The sequence below is a fragment of the Lupinus angustifolius genome, chromosome LG16, assembly GCF_001865875.1.
Source record: "Lupinus angustifolius cultivar Tanjil chromosome LG16, LupAngTanjil_v1.0, whole genome shotgun sequence".
Lineage (NCBI taxonomy): Eukaryota > Viridiplantae > Streptophyta > Magnoliopsida > Fabales > Fabaceae > Lupinus > Lupinus angustifolius.
In genome coordinates, this window is record NC_032024.1 from 146,169 (window position 1) to 166,851 (window position 20,683).

At 34.5% G+C, this 20,683-nt stretch overlaps 5 protein-coding genes and 1 long non-coding RNA gene across 6 annotated transcripts; 2 read left to right on the forward strand and 4 right to left on the reverse strand.

Moving 5' to 3' along the window:
- LOC109329239 (sterol 3-beta-glucosyltransferase UGT80B1) lies at window positions 19–5,270 on the forward strand. Its single transcript, XM_019562914.1, has 15 exons — window positions 19–108; window positions 274–348; window positions 437–533; window positions 630–772; window positions 1,264–1,334; window positions 1,811–1,892; window positions 2,089–2,190; window positions 2,296–2,351; window positions 2,786–2,820; window positions 3,552–3,756; window positions 3,870–4,079; window positions 4,270–4,329; window positions 4,436–4,475; window positions 4,727–4,948; window positions 5,039–5,270. The coding sequence occupies exons 1-15, from the start codon at window positions 28–30 to the stop codon at window positions 5,090–5,092; spliced, it is 1,533 nt and encodes a 510-aa protein (XP_019418459.1). The 5' UTR covers window positions 19–27; the 3' UTR covers window positions 5,093–5,270.
- LOC109329263 lies at window positions 248–623 on the reverse strand. Its single transcript, XR_002105532.1, has 2 exons — window positions 435–623; window positions 248–343 (listed from the first exon to the last, which is right to left on the reverse strand). It is a non-coding gene; the product is annotated as an uncharacterized LOC109329263 (long non-coding RNA).
- On the forward strand, window positions 6,016–8,866 carry LOC109329240 (transmembrane protein 87B). Its single transcript, XM_019562915.1, has 5 exons — window positions 6,016–6,324; window positions 6,410–7,328; window positions 7,477–7,572; window positions 8,244–8,380; window positions 8,470–8,866. Exons 1-5 carry the CDS (start codon window positions 6,119–6,121, stop codon window positions 8,630–8,632), a joined length of 1,521 nt encoding a protein of 506 aa, XP_019418460.1. The 5' UTR covers window positions 6,016–6,118; the 3' UTR covers window positions 8,633–8,866.
- On the reverse strand, window positions 9,127–11,249 carry LOC109329260 (mRNA turnover protein 4 homolog). The gene is made up of 7 exons (XM_019562943.1): window positions 11,134–11,249; window positions 10,799–11,055; window positions 10,651–10,709; window positions 10,341–10,401; window positions 9,999–10,089; window positions 9,837–9,913; window positions 9,127–9,488 (listed from the first exon to the last, which is right to left on the reverse strand). Exons 1-7 carry the CDS (start codon window positions 11,159–11,161, stop codon window positions 9,372–9,374), a joined length of 690 nt encoding a protein of 229 aa, XP_019418488.1. The 5' UTR covers window positions 11,162–11,249; the 3' UTR covers window positions 9,127–9,371.
- Window positions 11,894–14,440, reverse strand: LOC109328919. Its single transcript, XM_019562561.1, has 2 exons — window positions 14,344–14,440; window positions 11,894–13,239 (listed from the first exon to the last, which is right to left on the reverse strand). Exon 2 carries the CDS (start codon window positions 13,205–13,207, stop codon window positions 12,140–12,142), a length of 1,068 nt encoding a protein of 355 aa, XP_019418106.1. The 5' UTR covers window positions 13,208–13,239; window positions 14,344–14,440; the 3' UTR covers window positions 11,894–12,139.
- On the reverse strand, window positions 15,531–18,005 carry LOC109329179. Its single transcript, XM_019562852.1, has 3 exons — window positions 17,343–18,005; window positions 17,173–17,262; window positions 15,531–16,196 (listed from the first exon to the last, which is right to left on the reverse strand). The coding sequence occupies exons 1-3, from the start codon at window positions 18,003–18,005 to the stop codon at window positions 15,531–15,533; spliced, it is 1,419 nt and encodes a 472-aa protein (XP_019418397.1).

Genomic DNA, 20,683 nt, shown 5'->3' on the forward strand with positions numbered 1-20,683 from the left:
GAGAGATGGGTTGTAAATGAATTGAATATGGAGATTGAAAAGGAGAGAAGGAAGGCAAAGGCAGTGTTCATGGCATTCGGCACTCAAGGCGATGTCTATCCTCTTGCTGTCAGTCACTTCCCTATCTTATCTTTTTTTAATTTAATATTTCCTCAACCGAAAATCAGAGCGCGACAACTCTCGACTCCAAATATTATATTTGGGATAAGTCGGTAGCCGGTATTCAACTGAAAATCGTTCTAATAACTCATCAACTGATTTTGTTGATTTCAGGCCATTGCTGCAGCTTTTGCTTGTGACCAGAGACAATACCATGTCATTCTAATAACTCATTCCGCACACACTCAGGTTTCCTTCTTCAACCTTTTACACCAAATCAACATACATACATAAATACTCTTAACACCTTACACTGTAACAAAATATTTCCTTACAGAGCCTAAGTTCTCATTTGCCTCAAAAACATGTTCAATATTGCTCAATCTCATCACCTCCTGTTCTTTCTACTCATCACCACAGTAATAATATTGAAGGTTCAAAATCTCATCTTCCTTCTCCTTATCAAAATGTACAATGATATTATAAGGGGTGAAACTATAGTTCTAATGGGTGCTCTTCTTTTTTATCAGGGGAAGGTGACTCATCCTTTTCATTGCACAAAAAGAAAATTACAAGAGATCATAGACAAGAATGCTATTCTTTAATTGAAACAATATTCGGAGATGGCCCAAGTTTGGATGCTGATCTTATTGTCATCAATTTTTTTGCTTTGGTATTATAAATCGAAAACTCACATCGGGATAGACTTTTTTGACAAGTTTCTGAAATCATTGGGGGAGGGTGTTTGAGCTAAGACTTGTTATTTATTGATGGCCATTGATTTATGATAAAAGTTCCGATTGCTGAATACGGAGTTGCAAAATAGTTGGTATAAAATTGTATTTGTGTTAACGGAGATACTGAGACAATTTTAATACTATTGGATGGAAAGTAGAATCTCACTCATTGTTTGATATTAAACATGGTGGAATAGAGTTTGCAGTGGGCTCTCCTGATAGAAAAGTAGAATAATATTAATATTTCCAAGAAATAATACTAAGCACAATGAAATATGAATAACCTCTCAAGATTATAAAATTTATAACTGCTATGCATACATGTTTTCTGCTTTCTTATATAGATATTGGTATTTAAACAATTCTAAACTTCCACTAAAGGTGCTTAAACGATCTAGTCATTGATGAGCTTTTCATGATGGTTCAGGAAGGATGGAGCCTTGCAGAAAGTTTTCATGTCCGTTGCATCGTAGCTGCTCCTTACGTTGTTCCATATAGGTACTTAAGAAGTTCACACCCCCTTATGTATTATCAAACTTTCTGGAATTTAGATGTGGATATGCTTGTCTTTAGTAGGCAGTTACACTCTTGCAAGAGCATACATGTTCATGAATATATCCTAGCTCAGATACTTGAACTATCTTTATTAATAGAACATGTAAATTTTGAAAATTAGTAGAAGTACCCAATAGGAAATGCATATGTAAGATTCTATTTTGTTGGGTAACAAACTGAATTACAATATCCAAATGAAAAGCACTTATCAGTGTGGCTATAAGTTACTGCTATTTGGTTGCCATATGAGCTGCTTTTAGTGTCTATCATTTCCCCCCTCAGAAAGACAGTATGTTTTGCCTATAAAATGACTGTTATGAATATAAAATGCTGCATCATCCAATTGATGACTAGTTTTTGAAACCTGAAGCTCCTTTCTGAACTCAGTTTCATCTTTTGATCATTGACTTACTGTGTAGTGCACCTGCAACATTTGAAAGCCAATTTCAAAGAGAACTCCCTCTTTTGTACCAATATCTCACTGAAGCTCCTCCTGGTAAGGTATTTTTTTTCATTTTTTTATGTTCTATTGTTTCCAGTGTGGAAAGATGTCGTGCCAAGTTAGTCTGTTCCTTTTCCTTCTAAGAACGACACTTTTCTGCTTATAAAGAGAAACCGTGGTGTAATATAAAGATAAAAAAGTTCCTATTTGTCTTGTTTTTTCTTTTCATTTTTCAATCATGTTGATTCTCTGTAGGTCTGCTGGAAGGATGTGATTCACTGGATGTGGCCTCTTTTCACAGAAAATTGGGGGTCATGGAGAAATGATGAGTTGCATCTGAGTCCATGTCCTTTTACTGTTAGTGTTTCTATATCTATCTTTTCACAGAATTTAATAAATTAAATATAGTGTTTCTATATCTATCTTTTAAACTCAAACATGCACTTTTTTGGGCGATTTCAGGACCCTGTAACAGGCATTCCTACTTGGCATGATATGCCACAATCTCCTCTATTGATGTAAGTAATAGGTGCTGAATGACAAAACTGACTTTCTATAAAATTAGTTGTTATATGACAGAACATACCATAACGAATTGATATTTGCTCAATATTTCATGTATTGTTTGTGGGTCAAACTAGATCCAAGTTGTGGAATTTTGAAATGATGTATTCTAAGTCCCACAAGTTACTGAGCATTATTTATATTTCTTTTGAAATAACAAACTTGTGTTTCTCCTTGTAAGTGAATGGTGAAAGTTGTATCAACAACCATTTCTGTTATGAGAACTCATTATAAAGTTCTTGACAAGGAATTCCTTATTTTTTATGCAACATGATGATTGAACTTTTTTTATTAACCTACTTAGTGATTTATACAGTTACATGCTCTATTGAATTGAAATGCAATATTACTCTGAATTCTTTCGTTTATTTTGTGCATTGTTCAACAGGTATGGTTTTAGTAAAGAAGTAGTTGAATGGCCTGGTATGTTTTTATTTTATTTTAATATCTGTCTAAGATAAAAACTTTTCTTTCACTAAATGTATACATATTGATCTCCATAATGTTTCTGTATAGAGTCAGAGTTACTTGATTATGCTTTTGTCATCTTCTATGCCCTTTTCTTTTATTTATCTGTTTCGGAGGAACTACCCTGATATTAAACATATAGTAGCTACAGTAACTTGCTGATGGGTTAAGCGCAGTGGTCCAATTGAACCAAATTATGTTATCATGTTCTACAGTCTCTTGGCACCACATATGTAATTTGTACTACACTGAGCGATGGCTTTCTATACTCATTGTATCTGGAATCTCTGTAGGTTTGCTAGGTAGGATGAATTTGGAAGAATGAAATTGAGGAATGTATCAATACACACTGTGTCTAAATAAATTTCTTGTTAATGTTCTTTCTATGAAGCATTCACTTGGTCAAATATCAAGCAGAAATTTGTTTCAAATCAAGCTCCACTGATTTTTTAGTAGGAAAGTAAAATATAATTTTGCATTAGTTATTCATGATAAAGTTTCTTTCTTTTGATTGTTTTAAGAAAACTTTCCGAAGTCATGATTAATGAGGATGTACTAAAGTCTGTTTCCCTCATATGTTGCTTTGTTCTTCACAAAATTTGATTCTTTACTTGGTTTATGGTTCCTCTAGTACACTTATTTTTAGATTCAGTTACACCACCTTACTAATTCTGGTGCACTGGCAGCATACTGGCCATCAAAAGTACGAGTTTGTGGTTTTTGGTTCCTCCCTACGGAATGGCAGTTTACATGTAAGAAATGCAGAGAAATTTCAGTATATGATTCATCAAGAAATCAATATGCTAAAGTTGGTTTATGTCCCAGTCACTTAGAGTTGCAAAACTTTATAAAGACTACTCCAATTTTCATTGGGTTAAGTTCTATTGGAAGGTATAGCATGCTTCAATGTCTTAAACCTTGTAGCACAGCATGGTTGTTGGTCGTCATTGCAATCATTTTTTTTTTGTTAACCTGATTTTTACTTCTTTTTTTTCCACTTGCAGCATGGGGTTTTTGAGAGACCCGTGTGCATTTCTTCGTGTTCTTCAGAGTGTCCTGAACACCACAGAACACAGATTTATTCTCTTTACAGCTGGATATGAACCTTTAGAATCAACTGTTCACATGATTGCTGCTGAAGCATCAATTGGCCAAAATAAGAGGAATGAAGATTGTGTCCATCTTTATGATGGTCGACTCTTCTGCTTTTCTGGGTGGGTTTTCTTTTGCTTCTTTAGTATCACTCACCATTCAGGTTATGGTTTCTTATGATCTTATCTATGCAAATATAGAAGAGAACTAACTAACCTTTTTCTGAAGTTCTTTGAAACAGAAGAAAATGCTAGTTAACCGCCACTTTCTTTTAATCTCGAGTAATGACATATTTTTGTATTCTGTGAATAGTTCCATACCATATGGTTGGCTTTTCCCAAAATGTGCTGCTGTGATTCACCATGGAGGAAGGTAGGAGAATTTGTATTCTGATCCCCTGGTTGTTTTTATATTATCATTACATTGACACATACAAGAGGCATGCTCACTAATGTACATGTTTTGTATCTGTATTTAGTGGAACTACTGCGGCTGCATTACAGGCAGGCACACCACAGGTTAGTGGTGAATTGAATCTTGCTAACATACATGCATTATTTGATGGAGGATATTCATTTGCTACCATGATTTTTAACACCCTTGAGACAATGGACAAGAAAGAGCAGAAGACATGCTTTGTACAAAAAAACTGTCTAATGCTTGGATATATACTGTGTTTGGTTGAGAATAGTTTTGCCAACTCTATAAAACTTTGTTGAAGTGATCACTTTTTATATATATGCTTGACTAGGCTGAACAAAACTTGCAGGTAGTGTGTCCTTTTATGCTTGATCAGTTTTATTGGGCTGAAAGAATGTACTGGCTTGGTGTTTCACCTGAACCACTACGTAGAAACCATTTGGTTCCTGATAAAAATGATGACACAAGTATCCAGGAAGCTGCACATGTATTATCAATGGCAATACATGATGCATTATCATCAAGAGTCAAAGCAAGAGCAGCAGAAACTGCTAAAATATTATCACTTGAGGTAATAACTTTTCTTAAAGGTTGATACTTTTATTTAAAATAGATGTATTAGTTTATTTTTGGCATACTAACACGATTGTTGAACTTCCAGGACGGTGTATCAGAGGCCATTAAGCACCTCAAGGAAGAGTTGGGTTTAAATTGAGATGTTCCAATAATTCAATTGCTTGGCTAGTAAATTGAATTATTGGGAAAGATCTTGTTTTTTTAAGTAAGCAAATTTGTGATATATGTGTAAGAAATGGCAAAATACCATTTTCTGACATGTCACTTCTTTGTGTGATGTAAGATAATTTATAGATTGATTATTGAGGTGAAGAGTGAAACATGTTACACCTTCAGAATGAAACATGTTACACCTTCAGAATGAAACATGTTTATTTGACAAAACAGTAACTATGAGTCTGCCATCTAGTTAGGACTCTATAAACTAAGAATGGAGTGTTCATCAAAAAATGAGCTATAACTTCACTTTTAATCAAAACACATCAAACCTCAATTTTCCAAACAGGTCCACATCCAAATTCAAGCCGTAATTTTGTTTTATGGGATGGTAATATGGTGATATTATTTTGTAAAAGGAAGGACTCACCTTATTTAAACTTACTCTTCATTCTAGTCATCGAGTTTAGGGAAATCCAATGATTTGAATTACTAATAGATTTAAATCATTAAATTTTCCTAAAATTGATAGCTAAGTGGATCCCTCGTATAACATAATAGTTAGAGTAAATACTCATTTTAGTCCAATTTAGTCCTTCAAAAAGAAAACCTAAAATGATCTCAAAAATTTCAAATATGAGTCAAATTAGTCTTTTTTTGAGGTCAATACTAAGTGTTGTAAAACATGCTAAAAATGACTAATTTGACTCACATATTTTTGAGATTGTTTTAGATCTTTTTTTTTTAATGACTAAACTGGTAAGGTCAAAAAGTACGATAAACTAAAATGGGTAGTTACTCAGGTGATTAAGATTGAAGAGAGAGAGAGTGTGCATGAATGGATATGGGCCTGGGAGCCCAAATAGTGGAATGAATAAGAGAAAATAGGATGACGTAGGCGTGAAGATACAGCAACAGTGAGAGTGACGTTGCAACCAATACAACATCTATGAATCTGAAATCTGAAATCTGAAAATCTGAAATCTGAGTGATTTGCTTAATAATCGGCATGGATTCAGTTAAATCAAGATCCATCAACTTCTACTTGTTCGCATTATTATCTTCATTCTTATTCTCAGCTTCAACTACTTTTGCTTCAATTCATATTTACCATCACCAACCCTTCACTGAAATTGGTAATGCTTACCTTCTCTCCGGTGGCAGTGAAGCCATATTCTCTCCTTCCTCCGCCGCCAACCACCTTAGTTATATCAGGTACTATTCCTCTCTTTTTTTATTACTATTTCTTCAATTAGGTTATTCAAAATCTTATATAACTATCATGTTATTCTTTGAATAGGTTTGAAAATATCACATTTTGGAGAAGCAAAACTGCTAACAAGCACAACGCAGGACCAATACATGTTATAATATTTGAAGCTTCTGATCGTAACAATATTGGTGGTTCTGCTTATGGTGGACAACGTGCAATTTGTTGCACTTCTGATTTAGCTAAAATGGGAGGTTGCAATCAAGGAGATATTATTCGGAGATCTTCCGAAACCGACGCTAATTGGCCTATCATTTTAGATGTACATTTCAAAGGAAAACGCTTAGCTACTACACTTGATTCTAAGCAGGTTTCTATCACTAAAACTGGAATGTATAATTTGTTTTTTGTAGCATGTGATCCAAAGCTCAAGGATTTAGTAATGAGTGGAAAGACGATTTGGAAAAACCCTGATGGGTACTTACCTGGAAGGATGGCCCCATTAAAGAAGTTTTATGTTTTCATGACACTGGCTTATCTATGTCTCGCGATCATTTGGTTCCTTCAGTATGTTAGGTTTTGGAATGATGTATTGCAACTTCAGCATTGTATTGCAGCTGTTATTGGACTTGGATTATTTGAGATGATTCTTTGGTATTTTGAGTATGTCAATTTCAATGATACTGGAATGAGACCTGTTTTGGTCACAACATGGGTTGTTACTATTGGGGCTGTAAGAAAAACTATATCTCGGCTTCTTATTCTCTCTGTTTCAATGGGATATGGTGTCGTCAGGCCCACTCTTGGTGGTCTTACCTCAAAGGTTCTTTTACTTGGACTTACGTACTTTCTAGCATCCGAATTGCTTGATATTACTGAATATGTGGGGACCATCAATGATGTATCGGGACGGGCAAGGCTCCTCCTTGTTCTTCCTGATGCTTTCTTGGATGCATTTTTGATATTATGGATTTTTACATCTCTTTCGTCAACACTAGAACAGTTGCAGGTATCCTTCCTTCGAGTTCCTATTATTTTGCAACATGCCTCTAAACTTATTTGTTTTTTTGACTTTATGGCCTTCTTGTTTTCCCAATATGTATGCACTAAAAGACCGGCTTTTATATGTTTTATTTTATTTGTCTCTGCTTGGTCAGGCAAAACGGAGTTCTATTAAGTTGGATATATATAGGAAGTTCTCAAATGCATTAGCAGCAACAGTTATCGCCTCAGTTGCTTGGATAGGATATGAGGTCAGGCTTATAATCAATTTATTTTATCTTGTACAAGTTAACATGGACTTCTTGTATTTAATTACAGAAATTAAGGTTTTATCCACAACAAAAAGACTGATATTCATTGTTTGGAATAAAAGGGCAGAAAACAAAAAAGATGTCTGATCCTAACTTTAATTTGCTAGACCTTTTCAAACTTCCTTTAGTTTCTATTCATCACCTTTGTAATTTATGTGCCAAACAAAATAGATGCAGTCATTGCAGTGTAAAGATTGGTGAAAAAGGATCACCAACACATGCAAATTGCACTGGTAACAGTCCCTAATCAACCTTTCAAGCAATTGAACAAGATGAAATTTTATGATTATAGGAAGCCATAGCAAGAATTGTGCTTTTTAAGTAAAATGTCAAATGCTGGACAAGTTCATAAGATGGTGCACAAATTTAGTCGCGACTAAATGTGCTTCTTTGCTTTACCAATACATTTGGAAGGACCATTACAGCAGTATATCTAGCCCTGGTTCTAATTTTGTTTGGACTAGTTTTTTATGTAAATCTATCTTCGTCTATATTTAGCAATAAGTTGTTATTAGGCGTTGTTTTCTTATTGAAATATATGTTCATGTAATGTTCAACTTTTAATTTGTTAACTGAGTTGCAATCACGATTTGCTAATCTCTCTTCTGCAGGTATACTTCAAAGCCACAGATCCTTTCAACGAGCGCTGGCAGAGTGCTTGGATAATTACTGCTTTCTGGGACATCCTAGCCTTTGCATTACTCTGCGTTATATGCTATCTCTGGGCCCCATCCCAAAGCTCTCAAAGGTGAATTATATTTTTTAAGCTTTTTACATGATTTTGTACATCCCAACATAAGCCCAAATGTTTAATTTACATTTGTCAACTATGCATAGGTATGCATATTCAGAAGTGGGAGAAGATTCTGATGATGAAGAATCTCAGTCACTAACTAAGGAAGGTCGAGGTGAAGTAAGTTTAGTGAAACAAGAGAAGAGTGCCAGAAATGATGCATCCTTTGATGAAGAAGACGAGTCAGAGGAGGATAAACGGGAATAAACTCATAACAGCTTTCTTGTATTGTTTTCACAGCTGAGTTTTCAAATCTGATACTTGTGCTACAACCCTTCACAACAGGTGTTGTAAATTTTTGTTCATTTGTGCCGCGGAATAGAACAGACAAGCTTCATATTCTCTGTTTTAGAATTATAGCTGTGTTTTATAATGTATGTAATTATTGTATAACATGTATTGCAAATGCTGATAACAAAAATTTGCTACGCCCTTCGGGTATATTTTGTACTGTTTTTAAAAGCAAATGTGTTACCCTCTACGTTTAATCCATTTAATGCTCAAGTTTCATTTTGTAAAAAAAATGGTCGTAAAAAATCTCAACACGTTTTCTAAATTAGAGGGTTGACCAAAATTTAATAGCGATTGCCCTAAAGATTTGGCTAAAAATACTCGTGGAGATATCAGCTAAAAGTATGTTTATAGATTTATTGAATACTGAAAAGTAGAGAATTTCGATAACTAATTCAAAGGATATCCGCATGTTATAAAATAATAAGAAATTAATTTGAGCAAATAAAATTGTAATCCCATTAATTTAAAATTTGAAGTTACAGAAATGCCTAAAGGGCACTTCATCGGCCTAGTACATAGAGATCTCACATTCCTACGAATCAACTCTCAAACTATTTTGTTCCCCCGAATCGCCAATGGTATGCCATGACCACCATTGTAGCCTCCTATGGATATTACAATAGTACCATTCATATATTGTCAAAAAGAGGTACTAAGAGCCCTCAACATCTGAATCATCAGGGCCATCAATGTAAAGTTCAAATTCTTCAGGACTCCATCTGCAAATCAAATGAAGTCGAAATGTAGCCATCTTGATTCCCAGCAAACGCTGCAAAACAATAACAGTCAGAAAATGGTAGAAGTAATAGTCTTAATTATTGATATGTTGACCCTTTAGTAGAAGTAATAGTTAAATTGCCACAGGCAACAAATGGTAGAGAAGGATAAAATGCATACTTATTGGGAAGTTAAAGGGAAAACAAATCCAAAAGCTCAATTTTATGTGTTGTTACTCACTAGTCACTACCTTATAGGAGAAATCAAGCACAGAAAATAATTTTATAATTTTCCCAGTGGCAGTGAAAGAGATCATCCTACTCGAACTAAATCAAATATGCAAACTACAATTGGAATGGATAGCTTTTAGGAAATAAATAATACAAATGAAATAACTAACCAGTATACGAGCTGCCTCGGGTGACAAGGGCTTCCCTTCCTCACAAACAACATAATCCGAAACAAGCTCCACAACTCCTGCAAAATTTGGAAAAATCAGTATGCTTGTCCTCTATTGACAGGTGCATTTAAACCATAATTGCAAGACAATGCAATAGTGCACCTTTATTCAACCTAACAGGCATGCCTTGCTTCCGGAGAAAGGGTTCCATCTCATGTGTGAACTGCTCTAGAGGACCCTCTTTGAGATCCACCTGAAAAACTCAGATCAAGAAAGTGAGTTTTATTTATAAATAAGAGTGCATGTCGGAAAACAGACTCTACTATTACGCTACTTTATTATTGCTTGATAAAGAAGTTACAGAATCCCATCCATCAAAATGAAAATAATTTGATCAGATATCAGAAGGGTCTAGATCTGTATATTCAAATCAGCAAATGGCTTCGGTTACAAGACCTTTGAATGAGAAGTTGATACTTTATAAATGAACGAGATTTGGGATACCTTTTCAGTGGCAATGGTTCCAGTTCTTGCAAAGTCATATTCCTCAAACTCATTAAACAGCCTGCAAGCACAATTTTATGACAAAATCATGTTTAAAGTCAAAAATATAACATGTGACATCAAGAATGTCGGTGTTGGAAAATCTTAATAAACTACTTCTTTAGCAGAAAATCTTATATGTAATAAAGAACTTATAAAATCAAATTATCAATAGCTTGTCGTCAATAAAAACAGATACATGCACACAGCAACATGAAGCAGCACTCAATAATATGCATAATCAGATGCTAGATAGTACAAAGTAGGTTACCTTTCAACTTCTCCTTTATCCAAATTGGTAAAAACCATTCCAGCATCTCCACGCAAAAGCTAACAATAATAAAAACAAGTAAATTAATAATAAAAATAATAATTGAATAATATTAGGTTAATTAAAAGGAAAAGTGTAAATTGGGAACCTTAGAAAGCTTATAAAGTCCAGGTCTAATTTCATCAGAAGGAGATCGACCTAAAGCAACTTGCATAACTTTGTTAGAACCCAAAAAGAATCTGCTACTCGATTTCAATTGTTCCCTAAACTCCTTTAATTTCTGATTCCTCATATTCTCGAATGAAAACACGTAAACTGAACTGTATTTCTCAGAAGCATCTTTTATCGAGTTCACTATCCCTTCTTTATGATCCCTTCCCTTTTTCTTCGTCTTTGATAAAGTAACTACTCAACCAAAATTGAAAACATCATCATATTCGTATTCACATAAGAATCAGTAATAGCGAAAAGTGGAACACATACCTTGTTTATTTCTCTTCGACTTAGGCATTTTCAGACTCCTTTTTCTCCTTCTTCTTCTTCTTCGTTGCAGTTGCAGCTTCCAATGACAAATACAAACACTGGTTAGGGTTTTATGGTTTATGTTTATGTTTATGTGGGAATGGGTTTCATAGTGGGCTTTTATGTCTAAATGGGCTTCTTATATTTTTAAATAAATATATTTTGTTTTTAATTTCTTTCAATTTCAATGTAAACTTTGTGCATCACTAATCAATCACCCATAAATATATGTATATAGTTATTTCTGAATCACTAGATTATGGTATAAATTTTTTAGTTTAATATATTTATATATATATATATATATACATGTAATATCAATGTTTTTTATATTGTCAACATAACATTTATGATTTGTGTGTTAATCATCATTGGAGGGACATGATTTTTGTTATTGGGTGAGTTAGAGGAATTTGTTTGATTATCAAACATTTTGGAAACATGAATGATGGAAATGAACCAAAACTTGTTAAGCCTCTTACAGTAATTTTATATTGTCAATACATTATTCATACTTATTATCCACTTAAGTTTTCATACCAAGGATAAATATAATTTAAAATTTTACGCATCAGTTTGTATTATAACACTCTTTAGTTCTTATTTAGACATTTTACTAAAAAAACTAAGAATGAGAGTAAAGCACCCAAGTTTTAGAAAAACAAAGAGTACCTACTAAAATGAATGAACACCCATGACTAATGATGCTTGCATTTTTTCCCCTTGATAGTAATTCTTCAACAATGGGTTCATTACCTAGACAACCAATTTGACCTCACATAATTGTTTCCATGATAATAGGAGTGAGGTAAGATTGTAGGCATGTACATGTAAATGAAATTACAACAAAGAAAATATAAAAATCATCATCTTTTGATTTTCTCTATTTTTCTATTTTTCTAGTTTCAGCTCCAAATATATACCTACTACTACTAATACTACCAACCTCCTACTTCCACAACCATCTTCAATTATGTCCTTCTCTCTGTCTACGCCTCCGGCCTGAGCGATTCAGTAAAACTCTGCCACTGCCATGGCGATGGAGACGGCTAACCAGAGATACACCATCATTACCACCACTAGACCTATCATTACCACCATCGTCAACAGGAGGAGTTTCATGCTGTGTCACACTCTGACCTGATAATTGCCTCAACCGTCGTCTACTAAGGTTATCAAGGTCATTATTCGCTTGCCGAATCGAATGCAACATGAGGAAGAAATTGATGGCTTCGACAGGAATCTGACGTCTTCCATTTCTGCTTGTACCCATTGCTGCATCAAAAGCAGCCTCTTCCTGTAGAACTCCGTTAAAGTCAATATTGTGGTGCCCTTCTATAACATAGTCTCCAAGAACTAATGCCCCGGGCATGGCTGCTGTCACTGTACTGATAACATCCTCACGTTCACGCTCCCGCTCAAGAAATCTCCATTTGTTTTCATGCTCAGGATCTATAGCACGTGGACATGCTGAGGGATGCTCAGCGCGAACATGCTTCTTCAACTCCCTGTAATTCCCAGAAAACGTGCAGTTATCCTGCATGCAACTTCTTTTCTTCGAGTTCAGGTAGTCCCGCACAGGCTCCACAATGGTCCAACCTTTCACCTGGCCCCGGCATAGAGGGCATGAAAGTTTTGCGACTTCATTCTCCCTGCAAGTGGAGTTTGAACCTTGAAGTACTCCTTGATTGCTAATCAAGCCTTGCTGGGGCTGTTGTCCATTGCTTGATGAAATTACTTTTGTGTAAGCTTTTTTATACTGGTCAAGGCAGTTAGAATGACGATAGCTTGTTCCACACATATAGGGACGACATCCATTGTCATGAGAAGAGCAAAGGAGAAGAACAGCATTGTGCGGGTATTCCATACACACAGAACATGTAACATCTTCCAAATCTTTCTTATCCAAGGCTTTAGAGCAGTTCTTTGGGAACATATCCTCACAAATATCCCTTTTGCGAGGAGGTAGTGGGTATGGAGTTGGTCTGTACTGATGAGAAGCAATTCCCCGTTGTGCCTTGCTTCCTCTTGCCATTTTCACAGTTTCAACAGATCCTGGAATTTAAACTGCAAGGACATTAAGATATTTTGGTTATGGTTTCAAAATATTAGTTTGTCAAACTACAAGAAAACTGAAATAAATCAGTGATTGGATTGAGGGGCTATAATAAAAGTTCCGTTGAGTACATAATCATAAATATTATGCAATTCAACAAATGCCACAAACATCTCTTCAAAATTTACTAACAACCCCTTCCATATTTTACAAACAAAATTGAAACCAGGATCTAAACATATAATAAATTTATGAACCGGACTAGTGTAAATTCTAAACAAGAGGGCAAAAGGAAGCAGATGAAAACGAAACCAACAAGAAGAGTTTCACAAAAATTATATAAAGTTGTGATGTTTATAATTTGAAAAGGCAAATGTTACCAAATTATTTGCCTAATGTATGTTGGTCGTGCAAAATAACACAACCCGGTCAAGTTTACTCGCTCAAAATCATGAATACACACACAAAACAACAGAATCTCATGGACAGAAACTAGCTATAAATAGCCCAATTATACTACTCCGTGTGCATCACTCCTAGGGTGCTGAACATAAAAGTGAATGAAGGATACCCTTTAACAAATCACACCAATAGAAGGGGTCAAAAAACTCCATTGTTTGGTATTCAAGCAAAAAAATCCAATAAATTTAGTTTCAGAGACCAAAAATGCATACATTGAACAAACAATAGAGAAAGCAAAATAAGAGAGTTATATAAATCACTCAAAAGGTAACAACGTGGAGATAGGCAAAAGCAAAGTAAGATCATGATAACATTAATCAGAACGTGGATTTAATATACAAAATACATGTAGCTTCGTAGACCCAATAATACACACTAATATTATTAAAAAAATCAACAAAATAAGTTTGTACAGAATAAAATTAAAAACTGTACATGTTCTTGGATACATAAAAAGTACAGAAAAATCGAAAATTGATGTTAGAGTTAAAAAGTACAGGCAATTGGGTATCTATTTCCTAAATTTTGTTTGAGAAAATAAGAAAAGAAAAGTAAGATTAATCTGTTACATGTGAATCGAAAATGAAAAGATAAGATAAGCCCAGAAAAAAATTGATGATGGAAAAGGTGAAAGAGAGGAATAGTGGTGGTACCGGAGAGTGACGAAGAAGTTGAGGAATGAAAAAACGGATGAATATGAAGAAGGTAGAAAGAAATAGGGTTCAGTTGTTCTCAATAAGTTATCATAGTTAGATAGAGAGAGATGAATATGAATATTCCATCGTACGGCTCACAATTTATGTGAGGATGCATTTGTTGGGCCTACACAATCTTGGGAACTATCTCATTGGGTCGGGAGGCCCACAAATCCCTCTCAGCCAATGTTCTCAAAGCCCAAAATCGATGGTTCGATTGAGTAACACGGCAACCATGAATCCTGAAATGGATTATTTCTTTATCCAAAAAGTGAGAAATACTATTAGTAGTACAAAAAAACAACGAAAGATGTTTCTTTTTTCCTCTTCCATAAATTGAAGGGATGTCATTGGTTAATACACACAAAAAAAGAGCACACATCCACCAAAACCACGCACCTATCAGCTTTGGTACAATGGAGAGTTGAGGCTACAGAATAGTAAATAATTGTTATTGAGCAAGTAATGTTTCATGCACATTCCAACACAAAATATCAAGCTAGAGTCTATATACCCATGTACTCAACAAGTGTTATAGCAAACAAAATCGTGTACACAAATTTGACCTTTTAGGAAATAAAATCAAAACTAATTAATTTGGAGCAAGTAAAATCAAGATTATTTCATTTATAGGGACTTAAATCAAAACACATAAAGCTACATAGATGTTGTGGAACTCATTAGGACCACTTAACCTATGTAGCTAGACGCATGTAACAAGAGGAATCCATTGCAAAAAAACGTTTTGAAAATGTAGAGACCAAAACAAACAAAAATCAAGTCTAGAATCAAAATTCACTATACTTTCAGGATCAAAACACATTGAAGCTAATTTTAGAAGACCAAATTCTGATACTCTACTTCAACAACCTTTCTTGAAGCAAAAGGAAAATCTTACAAACTATACATCACTTTCTACTTCCAAATCCTACAATCATTCTTATAATGTAGCTTTTGACTCAGTCAGATAATGTCAATCCTGATGGAGCTTCACCACAGCCCCCACTACTTGAATCAGTCATCTTTTTATGCACTTAGAATATTTGACAAGGGCTGCACCTTCTTGCACTGCATGAAAAAACAAAGGAAGAATCATAGGGATTAGGGAGCAAAAGCACTGAAAAAAGATTGGTTCCAAACATTCATTAAATATAATCTGTGCCAAAGGAATAGTTAACCTTTTCAACAAAGTCTCTTATCTCCTCCTCAGTGAGGCTCTCATCCTCTCCAGCACTTTCTACCCACCCCAATGAACGTAAAAACGCAATTTCTTTCTCCTCCTCTGGATAGAGAACTGGGTTGTCGCTCAAAACCTGTACTTCACTAGAGACATTTGCATTATTCACAGTAATTGTACTGTTGCTTTCCTCAGTCAATGAGTTTACAGCAGAGGTTTCGATTTCGGTTTCCATTGAAGGCGCATCTCCGGAGTTCATTGTCACAACTTCAGATTTCTCTGCAGCGCAAGGCATAGAGAAAGGATCAGAGTAGGAGTTTTTCAAGGAACTCTTCCTAGAGAGGTTCTTAAAAAAAGCAGTCCTGCTTTGGCTTTGAGGAGTAGGCCTCTTCTCCAATGTTGTCCTCACAGTGCTTGTAATGTTTCTTGAGCTCCTTCCACCAGGATTCGCGCTATCCTTTTCAGCTAAAGGGAAATCATCATTCAACTCTCTTGAGGCAGTGGCATTATGTGAATTACCAGAAGTTCTCTTCAGTAAATCTGACTTTGTATTACTACCATGTGGAGAATGAGCAGGTGGATATGAATATCCTTGATATTGTTGCTTCCCTGTCTTGAACTTTTGGCCAGTAACCTATATATTAATATGAAAACAATTTCTAAGTTAGTAAAATATCAAATTCGTCCGTAACATACTAACTGCAAGGCTACTATTTCTTAAAGTTAATTTTCTTTACAAGTATTGACCACAACTGCATGTCAGTGCCACAAACTTATGGATGTCCAAACAAAGGTTACTAGCTTAATTTACAAGACTTGTTTAAAAATTTGGTGTCGTTTCTATCCGATAATGAGGAATTAAAGAACCCAAGCATAGCAGAGACTACAAGTTTGAACATAAGAGGGGTAAGTGGCAGAACTTGAAGTAAGATGTAGTAAATTAGTAAACTTATGGGTTGATCAAGCTAACATAAGGTCATGCATGTGCAATGGATACAAAACGATATAATTCAAGTCAGAAAAGAGGATTAGAAAAAACTAGGAAGCACATATATGGATACGGGACAAGGACAAAGCACAATACTGATATGCTGATATGGGAAAAATGATAGCATACTTCAAATACATATACAGACAAAAAGTATCGAAAATGTCTTAAAGTCTCCGATTTTAGAAGAACACTGTAAGCACCAGGTGGATAAATACATGATACTAGATGGATCAAGATCATGGCACATCTGCTAAGAAAAGAGGCCCTGAATGTTTCAAAGAAAGAAACAAGAGTGAAGCCTTTATAACCCTTTTAAATAAGGTTATAAATACTGGCCAAATAGCTAACATTGCCTCGCACTAATAATCAGTAAACTATGTAACACCTCAAGAGGTCATGAAAACTTTACAAGAATAGAAAGGGTTAAAATCATAGATACAATTAAAACATGGATAAAGAAAACAGGAAGTATTTTAGATTTGCAAGAGGGATTTGACCATGATGCAGCACATAATGGTATCAGGATATTTCCAGGGCACATACAACTTCAAGAAGTGGAAAAGAATATAAATGAATAAGGAACACGTTTAATAACTAAATTAAAAAGAAACAATTTTACCAGATTTCTTGGCTTGGAAGGTATCATGGGAATTAATGCTCTAGATTGCCTACGAGCCAACTCTTCAAGCTTTTCTGTACTATCAGATACCTGCATTTTGAAACATACCATATGAGCACTCAACATCTAATGAACACCGAACTTGAAGCAGACTTCGAAATAAAACTCACTTGGGGAGGTGTTTCAGAGCGAGGAGGACCCCGGACCAAAGTCTCAGCCATGCTTAGGCCTGGAGCAATAGGACAAGAGTTTGCAGAAATGGTATGCTGATCCAACATCGTAGCCACTCTATTGCTTCCAACAGTCGAAGGAACCTCATGTGATGCTGAGGTTGGACTATTGCTGAAAATCAATGCTGAAGTATCAGTCGGAAGACAGTGCGATGAATTAATTGAGTGAAAAGATAGCGCTCTCCTTGACCTTGAACCACCGTGCTTCTCTTCATCCCCAAGTAAGGGAAATTCCTCTTCAAACCATGTTTTATGCCTTACATCAACAACCACATTAACCTCGCCAACACTCTTGTCACTTTTTCTCTGTGGATTGTTTAAACCATCTGCAGTTTTATTAGACCACATTTTCCATCTTCTCTCAGAAGTCATAGATTGTGAATGCTGTCTCTGGTTCCTCTCAAACCTATTGGCCAATCGTTTATCCAAAAATCCAGGACGTTTATAGTTATGCTGATGAAAAAATAACTTATCCTTGCTGATGAAGCTGTCAACATCTTTATCCAAATCCTTATCATGCCATCTTCTGACAGATCTATTGTAAGACTTTGAGCAGGCGGAACCTCTGCTACTATAGCCTCGCCAACCACCAGAGTACGACATAATCTACCACAGAGGAAAAGTTGAAAATGATCAGGACTTCTCATAAATTATTTGTTCCCGTTATGCTCAAAATTGGATAACTACAGTTTTTGGCCAAACTCTATTAGTTGACTAAATCACTAAAAACACAAGATGTGATGAATTAAAGTACAGCATTTTACTTTGAAAGATTTTGTTGTAAATATGACCACACTTTGAATTTTTATTCACTGGCATATATAGAAGTAAGAGAAGCAAATGTGTCTGCAATCAAACTTTATGCATATGAAGATTGCAATAGGTTACCTCTCTAATGTTTTACCTATCCAAGCATTAAAATATTTAAGGCAACTTCCCTTTCCTTTCAATATGCTAATGGAAAAGGACAGCAAATTATGCTACAATCATGAATGAAACTTGAAGCTATTATGTATATGATGTTATTTGTTACTATTAGAATTAAAATAAAAAACAGTGAGATTAGATTTTGCTTCATTACTTTTTCTACTGTTATTCTTAAGCAAAATAAAATGCTTTTAAAAATAGCATATCCAGCAATAAGCAAAAAACAAATATCAGAATTATTAGCTGTTTATATTGATCTTCCTACTGATACGGTCACAAGAAATATGTTAACCCTCTAGCAATAAAAGAATGATGGCTCAAAGCATGAGGTTCTCACCTAGTGAGGTCTAGGGAGAGTAAATATACACAACCTTACTCTCGTATGCGAATAGACTATTTTCATGATTCGAACCTACAATCTTTGGATCATAAGGCAATCAACCCTTCACCCTCATGTTAATCCTATAGCAATGATAAAATCAATTTGTGTTTCACACTAAACATCCCAATTATCTAAGTAATTGGTCTATGTTAAATTGTTAGCCATTTGAAACTAGTGCCCCAATTATCAAAAATCACTCACAATAAACAATGCCATTCAATCCAAAATCCCATTTACCAAAACTAATGTTATGCAATTGGATCATAATTTGTTACAAAAACTAAATGGATGTACTAAACATAGTGAAAAATATGATATGAACGTTGTATGCAATGCAAACCTCAATAACACAGAATTGGAATGTAATGAATGAGAATGAAAACCTTTGAAGAATGATGATCAATGTAGAGAAGCAAAAGGGTATATTCAGGAGATGCGTTGAGAGAGAATAGAGTGATAAAGGAAGAGTCTTGAACGGAGAAAGAAATGTCAGAATTTGCAGCAAACGAGGTTAGAAGAAGACAGAGATTTTATGACAAATGTGTCAGTGACACAAATATTGAACTTGTTACTTGATTGGAGGCGTGGTGGGACAGTGCAAATTGAATGCATTAATTCCTTCTCTCAACATCACTCATTAGCCAAATCCTTGTGAGACTAACCCTTCAGAATCGATTTTCTGCTATCGACATATCATCTACCATTCATATATTCAACATGATCAGTGTGTAAACATGGTTTGCTTGCGGTTCAAGGTTTTTGTTGTTTGGGTCTTACCAAATACAATTTATCGAAATAATCACAATGCCATGCATACATATTATTCTATTGAGCAATAGATTGTTAGGGTTTTAAAAAACCTTATAGAGCACAATATGGAAAATAAAAGTATCTAAGAATTTAAGAATAAAAATGTTGATAATTGCTTGCCAAAAGTCTGCAAAATTATATCTTAAGAATGGAATTAAAATAAAATTATATGGGCCAACTCTAGCTAAGCCCAATTAGATTAGTTAATAAAATACTTGAACCTATTTCTTCCAAATATAATCTTTTTTAGCTTCAAATGTGGATGAATCATTTTCTTGAATTTAGAAGTGGTATCTCCAACATTAATGTTGGGCTCAGATGGCCCAACATCGATCCAATAAAACCTGTGATCCAAATATTGTTACGTTTCACTTACAAGTAACATGATTCACTTACTACTAAATCTAACTTTTTGTACTTTTGAATTTATTTACATGTTTTAGAAACTTTGTCTGCATTGTTGAATTTTAATTTTTTTTTTTTAAAATAATACTGTTTTATCTAGAAAATTATTATTGAAACAGTGGAGTGATATTATTATTACTATTTATTAGGGACATATTTAATAGACTGATTTTTGAATAAGTATACTAGTTTATTTTCATGCATATATAATTAGATAAGTATACTAGTTTATTTTCATGCATATATAATTAGATATGTATACTTATATACACTCCTTCTAAATCCTTTAGCAGAGTTCATTACTAATGAAGATGTCACAACATACAATTCCCCAATTACATGATCTACAAGAAACTTAAGTTTGACCATAGTTAGTGATACAACTGGCCCCAATAATAGTTAAACACTTGTATTTATATGGAGTTGGTCGTTTTCTATGAATATCAGTTTTCTTTATAATTCAATTCTCTATTTCTCAAGTAGCTTATTCTCTAAACAATGACTTGAAAATTGCATAATTTAGGCTCATTCCCTGTGTGGTTTAATTAATATTATGAAGTTACATAGATAACATGACTATGCTTCATAAATGGATTAAATGAATAATACATATAACTTGAGTATTACCTTGAGTATGACCCTCACCCATATTTGATATGACAATATATGATTAAGGAGATGAAAAACAATATAAGTATATTTAAGTCCCGTAAAGTTAGTTCAGTAGCTAATTGATTATGTTAAGTAATGAAATATA

Excerpts from the sequence above, each read along its gene's own strand:
- LOC109329179 (XM_019562852.1), bottom strand. The coding sequence starts at position 18,005 with ATGTCGTACTCTGGTGGTTGGCGAGGCTATAGTAGCAGAGGTTCCGCC. Across the intron at positions 17,263-17,342 it reads GCTCTGAAACACCTCCCCAA|GTATCTGATAGTACAGAAAA; the intron begins GTGAGTTTTATT and ends TTCAAAATGCAG. Across the intron at positions 16,197-17,172 it reads CTTCCAAGCCAAGAAATCTG|GTTACTGGCCAAAAGTTCAA; the intron begins GTAAAATTGTTT and ends ATTAATATATAG.
- LOC109329240 (XM_019562915.1), top strand. The coding sequence starts at position 6,119 with ATGGATTCAGTTAAATCAAGATCCATCAACTTCTACTTGTTCGCATTA. Across the intron at positions 7,573-8,243 it reads TTGCTTGGATAGGATATGAG|GTATACTTCAAAGCCACAGA; the intron begins GTCAGGCTTATA and ends TCTCTTCTGCAG. Across the intron at positions 8,381-8,469 it reads CCATCCCAAAGCTCTCAAAG|GTATGCATATTCAGAAGTGG; the intron begins GTGAATTATATT and ends AACTATGCATAG.
- LOC109329239 (XM_019562914.1), top strand. The coding sequence starts at position 28 with ATGGAGATTGAAAAGGAGAGAAGGAAGGCAAAGGCAGTGTTCATGGCA. Across the intron at positions 109-273 it reads GCGATGTCTATCCTCTTGCT|GCCATTGCTGCAGCTTTTGC; the intron begins GTCAGTCACTTC and ends TGTTGATTTCAG. Across the intron at positions 3,757-3,869 it reads GGGTTAAGTTCTATTGGAAG|CATGGGGTTTTTGAGAGACC; the intron begins GTATAGCATGCT and ends TTCCACTTGCAG.
- LOC109328919 (XM_019562561.1), bottom strand. The coding sequence starts at position 13,207 with ATGGCAAGAGGAAGCAAGGCACAACGGGGAATTGCTTCTCATCAGTAC.
- LOC109329260 (XM_019562943.1), bottom strand. The coding sequence starts at position 11,161 with ATGCCTAAGTCGAAGAGAAATAAACAAG. Across the intron at positions 11,056-11,133 it reads GTCGAAGAGAAATAAACAAG|TTACTTTATCAAAGACGAAG; the intron begins GTATGTGTTCCA and ends TTGGTTGAGTAG. Across the intron at positions 9,914-9,998 it reads GCCTGTTAGGTTGAATAAAG|GAGTTGTGGAGCTTGTTTCG; the intron begins GTGCACTATTGC and ends CAAATTTTGCAG.